Source organism: Pipistrellus kuhlii, unplaced genomic scaffold, assembly GCF_014108245.1.
Source record: "Pipistrellus kuhlii isolate mPipKuh1 unplaced genomic scaffold, mPipKuh1.p scaffold_m20_p_10, whole genome shotgun sequence".
Classification (NCBI taxonomy): domain Eukaryota; kingdom Metazoa; phylum Chordata; class Mammalia; order Chiroptera; family Vespertilionidae; genus Pipistrellus; species Pipistrellus kuhlii.
In genome coordinates this window covers 7455477-7470115 of record NW_023425405.1, presented here as the reverse complement: position 1 = coordinate 7470115, position 14639 = coordinate 7455477, and the positions used below count along the sequence as shown (strand labels likewise).

Here is a 14639-nt window from a genome sequence, read left to right as displayed (position 1 = left end):
GTCCTCAGGCCAGGACTCTATCCACTGAACCAAACTAGCTAGGGCTCACTTTTTATTTTTCAATTTTTTATATTTCAGTGACATACATTATTGGTTTCAGGTGTATACCCCAGTGATTAGATATTACATAATTCACTAAGTGATCATCCTAATAAATTTCAGACACATCTGACACTATGCACAGTTATTAGAATATTATTGACTATATTCCCTATACTGTACTTTACATCCTGTGACTATTCTGTAACAACCAATTTGTACTTCTTAATCCCTTTACCTTTTTCATCCATACCCCCAAACCTCCTCCCATCTGACAACCATCAGTATGTTCTCTGTATCTGTGAGTTTGTTTCTGTTCTGCTTCATTTATTTATTTTTTTATTTTTATAATATATTTTGTTGATTTTTTTTCACAGAGGAAGGGAGAGGGATAGAAAGTCAGAAACATCGATGAGAGAGAAACATCGACCAGCTGCCTCCTGCACATCCCCCACTGAGGATGTGCCCTCAACCAATGAACATGCCCTTGACCGGAATTGAACCTGGGACCTTTCAGTCCACAGACCGACGCTCTATCCACTGAGCCAAACCGGTTTCAGCTCATTTATTTTTATGATTAATTTGTTTATAGATATATCTTTATTGCCATTTTATTGTTTATGTTTTTTATCTGTTTTTAAAAAGACTCTTTAACATTTCTTGTAATACTGTCTTGGTGGTAGTGAACTCCTTTAGCTTTTTCTTGTGTGGGAAGCTCTTTATTTTTCCTTTGATTCCAAATGATAGCTTCTCTGGGTAGAGTAATCTTGGTTGTAGGTCCTTTGCTTTTTATCACTTTGAATATTTCTTGCCGTTCCCTTTTGGCCTGCAAAGTTTCTGTTGAGAAATCAGTTGACAGTCTTATGAGAGCTCCCTTGTAGATAACTGCTTTTCTCTTGCCGCTTTTAAGAATCTCTCTTTTTCTTTAACCTTTTGCATTTTAATCTGATGTGTCTTGATGTGGGCATCTTTGGGATAATTTTTGTTTGGGATTCTCTGAACTTCACCAAGTTAGGGAAGTTTTCTGTCATTATTTCAAATAGGTTTTCAATGTCTTGCTCTTCTGATCTCCTACCCATTGTGGTAGCTTTAGATAATCTTAAATTTTTATGATTGCAAAATGAGCCACCTTTTCTTTTGTGGGGGCAGGTGAGCATGAGGTCATCCTGGCAAGGAATAATCTCATAACAACCACCTGACATGTGTTTGTTCCTTTGTTCATTCTTAAAAAAATATGGGTGTGCTTATGTATCACATTCTATATGCTAGACATTATTCTAGTATGGGATTAGAACTGTGAGCTAAAATCAAGTTCTTTTTCTAAAAGCATATTTTATTCTAACTAGAGGCCCGGTGCATGAAATTCATGCATAGTGGTGGTGGGGGGTGTCCCTCAGCCCAGCCTGTATCCTCTGCAATCTGGGACCCTCAAGGGATGTCTGGCTGCAGACAACCCTTTCACAAACTAGGACTTCTGGCTCCCAACTGCTTGCCTACCTATTTACCTGATTGCCCTTAACTGCTTCTGCCTGCCAGCCTGATCACCCCCTAACCATTCCCTGCCAGCCTGATTGCCTCTAACTGTCCTCCCCTGCAGGCCTGGTTGCCCCCAACTGCCCTCCCCTGCAAGCCTGGTCACCCCCAACTGCCCTCCCCTGCTTTCCTGATCACCCTTAACCCCATGCCAGTGTGATCTCACCCCTAACTGCTCTCCCCTACCAGCCTTTATGCCCCTCACTGCCTCTGCCCCCACTGCCATGGCTTTGTCTGGAAGGAAGTTGGACGTCTGGAAGATGGCTGGTCAACCTGGTCTAATTAGCCTATTACCCTTTTATTTGTATAGATAATAATGTGGTCAGGGCTCCTCTGTTACTCTGTTCTTAAAGGCAGTTTGGGGAGCTTCATTGTTTCACACACCACCACCTCACCCTCCATCCCAGAGGTACAGCACCCACTAGTCTCCTGCCACTTTGCTGTGGAGTCTGTGGTGGCCTTTCCTCACGGGTGTTGTGCGGCACTGACCGTGAGTGTCAAGGCACATGACAGGGTCCACACAGCAGAGGGTGCTGGGTCTCCTACTGTCCTTGAGATGCTGGCATAAGCCTGCAGTTGATCATGACTTGAAATGAAAAGGCTAGAATCTAATTTGGACATTAAAAAAGAAGACGAAAAGTAAAACCTAGGAAATGTAATACATCTCCTTGAACCCTGGAAATTGTGTTTTTCCTGTGGGAATTGTTTTTATTATGGATAAATTATCACTGCCAGTCAGGATTTACACACTGTACCTATTAATGCCAGTATTGGAAGTGTTCTTTTTAGGAGGCTAATCGCATGGCTGTATTTAAGTATTTACTTAGGTATTCATGTTCTAGTTAATTTTTAAATTTCCCATTAGATAATTTCTGCTGGTTAAATGTTTCTTTATTATTTATTTATTTATTTTTAATTCTTACCCAAAATGTGAGGACATTTTTTTCTTCTTCTATTTTTTAGAGAGAGAGTGAAAGGAAGGCAGGTGAGTGGGGTGGGGGAGAGAGAGAGAGAAAAGAGAGAACCCTAGCTGGTTTGGCTCAGTGGATAGAGCATCAGCTTGTGTACTAAAGGGTCCTTGGTTTGATTCTAGTCAAGGGCATATGCTTTGGGTTGCCGGCTTGATCTCCAGTATAGGGGGCTTGCAGGAGGCAGCCAAACAATGATTCTCATTATTGATGTTTCTGACTCTCTCTCTCCCATAAACTCTGGAAATCAATCTATATCTCTATCTCTATCTCTATCTCTCTATCTCTATCTCTATCTCTATCTCTATCTCTATCTCTATCTCTATATCTATATCATCATCGTATCTATATATATATAGTATCTATATCTATATCTATATCTAGAGAGAGAGAGAGAGAGAGAGAGAGAGAGAGAGAGAGAGAGAGAGAGAGAGAGAGAGAGAGACACATAGATGTGAGAGAGTCACACTGACTGGTTGCCTCAAGCATCCCACCCAAGGGCAGGGAAGGAACCTACAATCCAGATATGTGCCCTTGACCAGGAATCAAACCCACCACCCCTCTGGTGCACAGGCTGGCACTTTAACTACTGAGCTACACAGCCAGGGCAAAGCTTTCTTTACTGTTGAAAAATACTTTAATCATTTCATTGGTAAATGCACTAGTGCGAAGACAATATATGGACAGAACTAAAATGTAGGCTGATTAATAATATATAATCAAATGCCCCAAAGAATGTTAATTAAAAGATGATGTCAAACTGGATGAATGTGTGGAAGGACATATTTCCTGCTTTTCTTAATCCTGAACTGATGAAGGTTTTTAGAGAGATCTGAGTGGAGATTATGGCTAACATCATAATCAACTGGAACAATGGAGCAAATGAATGTAGCGAGGTGACACGTAGCTCAGTGAAGCACATGTAAGAATGTTTTAGAAATGTTTCTTGATTATAATCACAATATGAGTCAGTTGATGTGACTGCCAAGAAGAGTTAATTTGTTTTTAGTTTGAATTAATAGACACAGACTGCTTAGGATGTGGGCAGCAGCCCTCCCACTGTCTCTTGTGTCAGCCACACTATCCTCGGAGAATCACGATCAATCTCTCTGGTACATTTTAGGAAGGACATTGCTATTTTAGGAGTTTCATTTGCATAATGCTAGAGCTTCCCAAGTGCTTTCTTATACTTAGTGTTATTTAACTGTTTAAATAAAATGTAATTTATGGACAAACGGAAGAGTATCCTTAGGATTTTGGGGGAACTGGCAAAATTTATTTTTGGGAAAGAGAAGACTCACAAATAATCCAGGACTTGTCTTCAAGTTCTAAATCGCTTGCTGTGTTGAAGATGGAGAAATCTGTTTTAGCTTAGATAGCATAAAACTAGGATTGTGTGGATGTCATAGGGAAATGGGCTTTAATTCTTTTTTTTTAATTAAATATATATTTTATTTTTTACAGAGAAGAAGGGAGAGGGACAGAGAGCTAGAAACATCGATGAGAGAGAAACATCAACCAGCTGCACACCCCCCACCGGGGATGTGCTAGCAGCCAATGTACATGCCCTTGACCGGAATCGAACCTGGGACCCTTCAGTCCGCAGACCAACGCTCTATCCACTGAGCCAAACCGGTTTCAGCAGGCTTTAATTCTTTATAGCTATCCAAAAGTAGAATTGGCTTCATTGTGAATAATAAAGTAGGGTGTGTATCTATGTGTTTTAGTTTTAATGGGCTCAAATGGAGATGTTGGGTCTCTTTGGTGTGGATTGTGTAAAAGTCAGTACGTTGACTGGTTACAGGGGAGTGTTGCCCATAGTGTGCTGCTGGCATTGTTGTTTAGTTCCATGTGAGGTGCTGGCGTCATCTTTCTTCTGTACCAGAGCAAGCATGCCAGACTCACAGCTGGCGGGCCACATGCCTTGTTGCTGGCCATGAGTTTGCCTTGCTTGTTCTAGAGCAGTTGCCCTGATACATCAGCACCTCTATTGAGATTTTTAATTAAAACAATTCACAATATCACTCCCCCCCCCCCCCCCAAATACACAAATCTACCTTTCTTGGAAATTATCAACCTTGAAACATGAATGAAAGGATCCAGTCAAGTTCAGATCTCCTACCTGAAAGGAAAAATGTAAAAATCCATTGGTTTGTTGTCCAGTCTCCCGGCAAGATGATGAGATTGAAACTGCATGTGATGTATCATACTCACACTTAGTGTAAAGATGTTCATAGCTGCATCCTAGCTCGTTGAGGACTCAAGGGTCCTGGCTTTGATTCTGGTCAAGGGCCTGTACCTTGATTGCAGGCTCAAACTCCAGTCCTGGTTGGAGTGCATCCTGGAGGCAACCAATCAATGCGTTTCTCTCACATCAATGTTTTTCTCTCTCTCCCACTTTCTCTAAAAAATTCAGTAGAAAAATATCCTTGGGAGAGGATTAGCAATAACAACAAAAATATATGCACAGTTGCTATTATAATGTATATTAAATATAAATTAAAATTTGTGCAGATAAAAAGGGTCCTGTGATTTAAAACTTAAAATGAGTAAAGTAGTATAGGTTGAAAACACTTTTTCATCCCCCCCTTTTTTTTTCTTTATCTGTCCAGTTCACACAGCCATCCTTCCCTAGTTTCTGTCTGCATTTGGAAGCAAATTCAAATGCAAGTTCTGATTTTGCTGTGTTCTAGTGGTGGTTTATTTTGCATACTGTTCTATAACTAGCTTCCTTCCCCAAGATAGTTGAAGATCTTTTCATATCAGTATATGAGGTATATAAGGGAGCGTTTTAATTCTTTTTATAGAGCTATTAGCATTACCTTGTTTGAATTCTGTAATTATGAGGATTTAGGTTGTTGGCTTTTTTGTTGTTGTGTTGCCATAGGGCTGAGGTGAGGGATGGTAGCTGCGGCTGTGCTAAGAGCCGAAATTAACCTAAATTAATTGCAATTCCAGTCAAGCTTTCCCCTTTAAGTTGCAAATTTTTAGAGTAGACTCCAGACTATCAAAATAGTTACATGAGGCAGACTCTGCCAGTGCTCTGGTTGAGACACATTGCTGATGCTCACCATTCTACCATCTTGACAGAATCCTTCCCCACTCATGTCGATTTAATTTGCTTTTATTTGGTTATGAATTAAGTTAGGCTTTCATAGTTTAGAAGTCATTTCTCTGAATGTATTCATTTTGTCATTTTTTTCTGTTGGATTATTGGTCACATTGTTATCAATTTCTAGGATCCATATGCTTGCAAATAGCTCTTTATGATATGAATTTTAAGTGTGTATATATATATTTTTTTTTCTTTAGTCTTTTCCAATGATTTTACTTTCGGTATTTTTATTGTTTATGTAATTAAATTTATTACATGTAGAGTTTTGTATTTATTTTGACTATATATGTAATTAAATGTATTACATGTGGATTTTGATTCATGGGTAGAAAGTTCTTATACCAGTAGTTAAGAAATTTTCTTTTCATTTTTCTTTTTTTCATTTAGTACCTTTACAGTTTCATCTTTTTGCATTAAACGTTTAATTCATTTGGACTGTAATCAGGGGTGTTATGCTCCAATTTCTTAAGTGTGGTATTTTATAGGACATTCCTGATTATATAATATTTGTATACATTTGTTGGATATATTTCATTGGTCTCTATGTAGACATAACATGTAGCTTATTTTGATCATGTAAACAGCATGTAAGGAATTCTGTTTCCCCACTGTTGTCTTCACTGCTAGATTTTAAATTTCATTTCCTTTTTTCTCCCTATCTGTTTATGTGGTAGTGGGGACCTCTTTACTATACTAACAAAGTCTATCCATTTATTGAGTATTTGTTTATCACTATAATATTTTTCACTTTATATCTTAAATGTAACTGCAGTAATTTTTATTAATTGAAAAGTTGAAGCCTGATATTTATCCAAGTGCCTCTGGCACGTTTTGTGAATGTGCCAACATTGGACTTTCCAAGAAAGTGGTTGGCTCAAATATGCTTTCCTTGGTTTGTACCCATGAAATTTCCATGCCATAATCACCAAAAAGTAGCTCATAGATATCGATACAATGGCTAGTTACACACTGGCAAACTAGAAATTGCAAATATTTAAAGGAATTTTTAAAGAACATGATATCTGATGAGAGAAAATTGAATGAAGGCAGGCATCTACTGGGTTTTAAATACCATTTATTTATGAAATGAGGGGGTTGGGGAAAAAGATAGTTAAGGTCCCCTCCAGGTCATTGTTATTCCCATGTACATTTCCATTTCCATTATTTTGCCTGGACACTTGGTTTGTTTGCAAGTTGAAGCTCTTCTTGGCAGTTCTCAGGGCTTGGCAACTAACCTGCTCTCAGCTGTCTCATTCAGCAATTGCTGTCCTGTTTCCATCTGCTCCCTTTTGTGAACCATGCTTAGAGAGCACAAGTCATGGACTTCATTTTCTTTGCTAGTACACACACACACACACACACACACACACACACACACACACAAACACAGTCCCTGCTTTTATTCTCCCCATAGTGTAGAAATGGAGAATGGAGTCTAATGGTGATATTTCTGCATTTCAGCTTGGGTTAGCTTTCCCTAGAATGAAGGCTATAACCTTAGTAAAGAAATGGAATGGTCTTCTCTCCACTGCTCAGGGCAAGAGGGTTTTCACATTGGGGTACAAATAGGACTCTTCTTTATCAGTCTGTTACTGCCATCAACAAGGTATTTACAAACTGTCTCATTTGTTAGGCTCCTAAATAAAATCCATCTTAGAAAGGGTTTGTCTCTCATATTGAATGGCATTTTAATGAGCCTTCTGAAATGATTTAAACTTAGTTCACATCAGCCTTCTTTTTGAAGCCAAGTCATACCAGTTTGATTAGACCTTCTAATCTTTTAATCATTTGATCCTCAGTATAGTTTCCGATGTGTCACATCTCTCTGTGGTATCCAGAACTGGATTCTTTCATAGTCTGGTGAGGATTGAGCAAAATGGGAAGATTACTCCCGTCCTGTTCCTCTGTCTTGGGATTGGTTTTACCCAAAACACTATGTTGTTGTTTCTCCAGTTGGCAGTTTTAAGAAAAGGCTTCTGCCTGAGCTAACATGCCCTCCCTCCAGTGAAGTTCATGTGCGTGTAGTCAGGGCTGGCTCCGGGGCCTTGGCCGAACCTGTGCAGCTGCTCTGGGCTCTGCTCAGAAGAGCCCTGGCTTTGTTTAATGCCCTGTTGTTGCTGACCTGAAATTCAGTGTTTCAACAGGGGGCTCCTCATGCCCACTATGTCCTGGGCCTACACATTAAGAAGCTGATTTTGCTTGTATAATAGTTGATAACTAGAGGACACCGGTGGTAAGTCGTAGTTCATATCTAACCTACCCTAGGTAATAATTTCAGCCTTGCTACCCAAAGTGAGGAAATCTGATTGTGAACTTGCAATTCTCTCCCTAGTTCACAGCTCTTCCACCTGTTAACGTAAAAACATCCAAACTATATTATAAGGAGTTTTGTGAGTATATTTGAGCCCAAATGTTGACAGATGCCGGGACCAGGAAGCAGAATCTCAGTGGATTGGGATAATGCTCAGGAGAATGGCAGTTCTTCACCCTGTTTTATAAATTACAGTAAAAAAGGAGATATAAGTGGGTTACAGGAAATCCATTAGTAATAGATTAGGGAGGCAGAAGAAAGCAAAGCAAGGAAATGTCTGGGATTGGATAAAAAGTAAAATGATAGACATAACTTTTATTTAGGTGGGAGAGTAGGATAGTTAACAGTCTACAATTAACATGATAACAATAACAATGAGGAAATTCATGGTCTCTGTCTGGTGCCCAGACACATTTTTATCAGTGTAGATACTGGTCTAGGACTACCACTATAAACTGCTTTGGTTCAAGTTTTAATCTCAGACCATCCTTTGTGGTGACTTTGGGACTTTGAGTTTGCAGAACCGCCATGCAGGCCTCCCCTGAGTTTGTCAGGTCAGCACGTGGCCTTTTTTCCGTCCACACACCGAAGTGCTTAAAGATGCACTCACTGTCCACCCGCTGCACCTCTGTTCTCTTCTGGATTTGTCTCCTCTTGATCAGTACTTTATTGATCTCAGTCATTGAACCCACACATTTATTCATGGAATAGAAATTTTTGGCATCCAATTGATGTCCTTTCCAGAGGATTCTTTCTCAGAATCCCTCCTGTTATCTCTTGTCCAAGGCCGAGGGTTATCTACTCACCTCCAAGACTGCTTGTTTTCTGCCTTCTCTGCTCCAGATATCTGGTAATTTTGCACAAGTTAATTTCTCACCCAAATTTTAGTGTTTTTTTTTTGTTGTTTTTTTTTCTGTTTCTGCAAAGAGAACAGGGTAGTAATCACAGGAACTCCGTCTGGGGTAGAAGTTTGGATTTCAATGCAATGTCAGGATTCTAGAGTATATGGGCAAGTAACTTGAAAATGTCTTTCAATGAGTCGTAATTAGAAGGACTTTTTAATTTTAAATTTTTTACCATAAATTCTAGGTGTCAAATCCAATACACATGTAACAAATATAACATTTTTGAATTTCATTTTATGGATTGGCAAAATTTTCAGCTACTTTTCTCTCTCTCTCTCTTTTTTTTAATAGCTTAATAAGCAACAACTGCAGTTACTGAAAGAACGATTCCAGGCCTTCCTCAACGGGGAAACCCAGATCGTGGCTGATGAGGCATTTTTCAATGCTGTCCGGAGTTACTATGAGGTAAGTGGGAAGAAGTCTTAGTTCTTGACATTCTAATATTTTATTATTATTTATATTGCACTTATTTGATTTTTTAAATGTTGATTTTAGAGAGAGAGGAAGGGAGAGGGGGAGAAAGAAACACATTGTTGTGAGAGTGAAACTGATCGGTTGCCTCCTGCATGTACCCAACCAGGGATCGAACCCGTGACCTAGGTATGTGTCCTCACCAGAATTGAACGCCTTGCGACCTTTCAAAGTACACGATGGCACTCCTACCGACTGAGACCACACTGGCCAGGGTCTGATGCCCTGGTTTTTTAAAAATGGATTTCCCACTTTAAGAACCTTGATGGAATTATAAAAAAAGGAATGAGTTTGCAACTTTTCTGAAATCATTGTCAACTCTATTTTGTAATTTAAGAACTCTGATTCCACAGTCTGGTTTTGAGAGATAAACAGAATTAAAAATTACTCACATCTTTGAGGAGAAGTAAACGGTTTAGAAAAAATTTTTGGCCATGATTGATATAGCTGAATATAGCTATCTTTGGGTCCACATGTCTAAATTACCCTTTTTAATTGGGATTTCAATAGTAAATTGCTGTCTTGTGTCATTACGTTCCCTGAGCTTTATAATAATTAAGACCAGTAACTAATTTCAAGAGGATAAATTGGATGTCGTTTCTTCCTGAAGGAATAATACTATTATACAAATGCCACGTTGCTGTTTCTTCTGGTTTTATTTTGTGACTGACTCATTAGGAATTCTCTGTGGATTTCCTATGAGCACCAGTTTTCCTATGAGCTAGCTGTTCAGTGAGTTGCTAGTGGATGTTAGACTTACAGAGTTCCCTTCTTTCCTAAGCATTTCAGATTATTTGGTGAATGGATTCCTTGCATTGTGCAGCTACTCTAAGCCTTTCAGCTGAAGAAGCAAAACATGCAAACATATATTTAGATTAGTAAAAAGTAAAACTTGTGGAGAGACAATGTGTCTGAACTTTCCTGAGATGGGGAATAATATGTTTGCATGAAAAACACAGTAACTGGATGTACAGAAAATTGGTTAAATTTGTAAATCATTAATAATATGCATCAGAAGTTACTTAATGCACCCTGAGAAGGAGGCTTGCATTAACCTAAGAATTGGCCTGTTTAATTGGATGGAAGTATAGACGTCTTGCTTACCATATACATGTACGGCATGAATCTCATGGCGATGGTTGTTGTTGTCTAAAGAGAACCTTGACTCAGAACATCAACAAATATAGGACTTCAAAATCTCAAGTATAGGATGTTATCGATACATTTCATCTTGCAAGACAACACCTGAGTCTTTTGAGTCAAAGACTAGCAAGATGAAATATTGTGCTGAATCTTAAAGGATAAAATGTAAAGGTCTTTATTTGCATCCTGTAATAAAACAGAAGTGAAAAAGTCTGTGTTCAGGATGAAGGAAATGTGGCTCAGGAGAGTAATTTGTGTAAAAAGATGTAATTAAAAGAAAGCACTGAGCTCCTGTTTGGTTTTGGTAAAGTACTGTTGCACACTGTGCATGTTAACATTAGGAAAGTTGCAACTAGGTGAGGCGGATGTGGGAGCTCTCTGTACTATATTTGCAACTTTCATGTGAATCTAAAAAATTTCCAAAATACATGTATTTAAAATAAGTAATCATAATGTGATAGGGCCACAGTTGAGTAAAAGGCACACTTAAGCTATGTTAATCTAAATATTGTAATTCTAAGGAGGGGAGTGTGTCCCTATTGTGTTCTCTTCTGGGCATGATCTATACTAATAAAAAGGTATATGCTAATTAGACCTGATGGACTGGACTTCTGGTTGTCATATCCTTCTTCCAGATAAAGCCATGGTGGTGGGGGCCGAGGAGGTTAGGGATGACCAGGCTAGCAGGGGAGGGCGGTTAGGTGAGATCAGTCTGGCACACAGAAGGGTTAGGGGCGATCAGGCTGGCAGGCAGGTGAGCGGTTAGGAGCCAGCAGTCCCGGATTGTGAGAGGGATGTCCAAGTGGGTCTAAATGGTCAGTCGGACATCCCCTAAGGGTCCCGGATTGGAGAGGGTGCAGGCCAGGCTGAGAACCCACTGCCCCCAAGCATGAATTTCATGCACCGGGCCTCTAGTGTATAAATAAAAAGATGTGGACAATTTTGCGTTGTCATGTCTTTAAAATGTATTATTTGTAGATTATTTGAAGAAACTGGAGATAGTTAGCCCAGAGAAGGTTTAGGCTTGTTATGTATGGTTCCAAGAGCAACATTAGGACCAAGATGGTAAGTGAAGTGGTGAAGGTTTCAAGCTAATACCTTCGGAATTTGGTTGCACTGGCCACATGCAGAATGCACTGGTGAGTGCAGCCTGACTGGTGGCCGGTTCTGGGCTGTGCTTCATGGGCTCTTGGGAGTCACGCTGCACATACACGTCCCAGAGCTCAGCTAAACTCACTGAGTCCAAATTTCAGAATCTATACTTTTACTTATTTCTTATTTTTTTAAAATTTGTCTTTATTGTTGGAATATTACAGATGTCCCCTCTCCCAATCTCAATAGCCCCTCTACCTCACTCTCCCCTTTTCCCTCTGAGAATTGTCAGTTTGTAGCATGCTTCTAGATCTATTTTGTTCTTCAGTTTATTTTATTCATTAGATTCTGCATCTGATTGAGGTCATGGGATACTTGTCTTTCTTTGGCTGGCTTATTTTGCTTAGTATAATGCTCTCCAAGTCCCTCCATGCCCCTCAGATGATGTTCTGAGTAGATTTCTAAGCAGTGGAATTAGATGATTGCTTGCTAGGATTGTTACAAAGAGAAATGTAAGTATTGAAGAGGCCACCAAGGGTTTTTTATTCTTCTGGTAATATTTCCAGCCAGTGTTTACTTGGGAAACTATATCCAACTTGTCTTAGTGCAACCCTCAAAGCTCTAAGACTTTTGATCTTATCGATAGTAATGGGTTTATGGAGACAACATTTCTGATTAACATCTGGGGAGTTATTTCCAAGGTGGCATATAGTTGGTACTCATTAAAGTCTTGAATGAGTACATTGTGGTGGTTAAAAAGTTGCTTTTCAAGAGTTTTTCCCCACAAAAAGTTGCTCTTTTTTTTTTTTTTTAAGTTGGTTTAAAAAAAGGTGCTTATCAATTTTTTCCTCTCTTCTTTTTTGTTGTCATTAATCCTCAAGGATATTTTTCCATTGATTTTTAGAGAGAGTGGAAGTGGGAGGGGTTGGGGGGGTAGAGGGGAGAGAGAGAGAGAGAGAGAGAAAGAGAGAGAGAGAGAAACAGACAGACAGACAGACATGATGTGAGAAGGTTACAATTAGTTGCCTGGGAATCAAACCCTCGACCCTTTGGTGTGCAGACCACTTAGCAACACTGGCCAGAACACTTTTTTCTCTCCTTTTAATGACACTTTTGTATACCTTGCAATGACTAACAATGCTAGCAGTCTCAACTATTAATTGCCTTTAGGTAGTATTTTCATAGTTTACCAAAAGACCTAGTTTTTTTCTTCCGATATCTCTTTTTGATAGAGTGCAAGTATTACTACCCACATATTACATAAATAGAAACTAAAACTGAGAGGTTAACTAACTTGGCCAGAGCTTATATGTTTGGTAAGCAGCGGAATTAAATGCAAACCCAGAGTTTTGGACTCTTTCTGCCACAGTTATTTCACAGTTGCCATTTTGAATACAGCTGTGCCAGGTGCTATGTGAAGCACATCAAAAAGTATTTTTATTCTTTAGAATAAACCTTTTAAACAGGTAGAATTATTTCCATCTTAGAGGTGAAGTGGCTTGTGCTCAAAGCTGCATAGATATTTAATAGCAGAGCAAAGAACCCCATCCACTAAGGCTTAACAACAGATTCTTTGGTTCCATCCAAGATATATGAAATCAGAATTCCTGACAATGGAGCATCTGCATTTTGAACTTGCTAACCTGGTTGATTTCATTCACACTGTGATTGAGGAAGGTGTTGACTTGGATCTCACAACTTCTGGAATATCTGTTCTGTGAAGGAGAGCCACTTCTGTCCTTGTTTCCATTGAATTGCAGTATGTGGCACTCACATGACTTCAACAAACACATGTTGTGCTAAGTGAATTAATATTTCATCACTTACTGCTCTATGTAGAAACTATATCTTCTGTTCTTTACTCTTATTGTCCCATAAGTCTATGTTTCTGAAGTATTTCAACTTTGCTATGGAATTTATTTTGCTTATGACCCTTCTTAGTTTCATAATTTTGTATTTCCTTGAAGATGGCAGATATTTCAAAGCATGGTTGTGCTATGATGTTCTTTCTAAACTTTATTCTGTGAGCCCATGATCTTTTTTGTCTTCTTTCATTTTCTGAAGTCTATTTTTTTTTAGGTTGTTACATATTGTTCACTATATACAGCTATTTTTGACTATTAACCTATCAGTGATAATTTTCTCATTTGTTAGGCTTAGTTGCCTTTAGTTGTGATAGCCATTTCTAACCATGAAAAAATATATATGAAAATACCTAATAAAAACGTATTATCACTTTAATTGAAAATACATCTTCATACACTGGGGAAACTAGTTTCACCAAAGTCTATGTTGGCTATTAATTTTTTTAGCTTTATAAATTCTATTTCTTTAATGATTTTTTTGAATAGCTTTTTTTAATCTTGATTGTAGTTTTATATTTTTGGTTGTATATTTTATATACAGTAATTTAAAAGAATAATCTGTCTGTTCTTTCATTGGTTGTATCTTCAGATATTTGGCCTGTTTTACTTCTCTTTAATACGTGGAATCTTAGTATGTGGTTTAAGGTATTTATTTTTCTCCACTTTATTTGACCAAGATATCTTTTATATTAAAAGTTAAATAGTTTTCCTCAACTAGGTCCTTATAGGATTGGATTTTTCTGAGGGTGTTTATATGTGGTGCCCAATCGTTGTGTGTCTTTGTATGCTTATATCTATTGATTAATACATATTTACTATGAATACTTTTCAATATGTTATGAGGAAGCATATACTGTGAAATAATGATTTAATGTGACTATATAATTTTTATTGTGTTATTTTTATTGGATGTCTTGTTTGGTTAAATACTAGCTTATAAAGTAAGAATAAGAAATAACAAATCTGCTCTTGAAATTTCATCCATTTTTTTCCTCATAAAGTTAGAATAATTTGGAAATGAAATGGATCCAAGCATCTGGATTATCTAACTAGGCAGACAAAATTATAGAGAAGGACCAGAACAAGAAAAGAAGAAAGAAATGACAGGTAGCATACATGGCTGATTAATAAAAGTTAGCAGTTATAATCTTGATAATTTTATGGTTGCTAATTGTCATTAGGTTCTGCTTTACCTTC

The 14639-nt window shown here is 38.3% G+C and overlaps 2 protein-coding genes across 24 annotated transcripts in view; both read left to right on the top strand.

The window, feature by feature from the left end:
* The window catches only part of CADPS2 (calcium dependent secretion activator 2), a 423223-nt gene that overhangs the window by 77740 nt on the left and 330844 nt on the right, over positions 1–14639 (top strand). For all 22 annotated transcript variants that reach the window (XM_045576387.1, XM_036425542.2, XM_036425472.2 and 19 more), the window contains exon 2: positions 9163–9276. In XM_045576387.1, the coding sequence (XP_045432343.1) occupies positions 9163–9276 (114 nt within the window). The remainder of the gene's footprint in view (positions 1–9162; positions 9277–14639) is intronic.
* The window catches only part of RNF133 (ring finger protein 133), a 41083-nt gene continuing 35606 nt past the window's right edge, over positions 9163–14639 (top strand). For both annotated transcript variants that reach the window (XR_006740642.1, XM_045576430.1), the window contains exon 1: positions 9163–9276. The gene's annotated coding sequence lies outside the window, so the exon portion shown is untranslated. The remainder of the gene's footprint in view (positions 9277–14639) is intronic.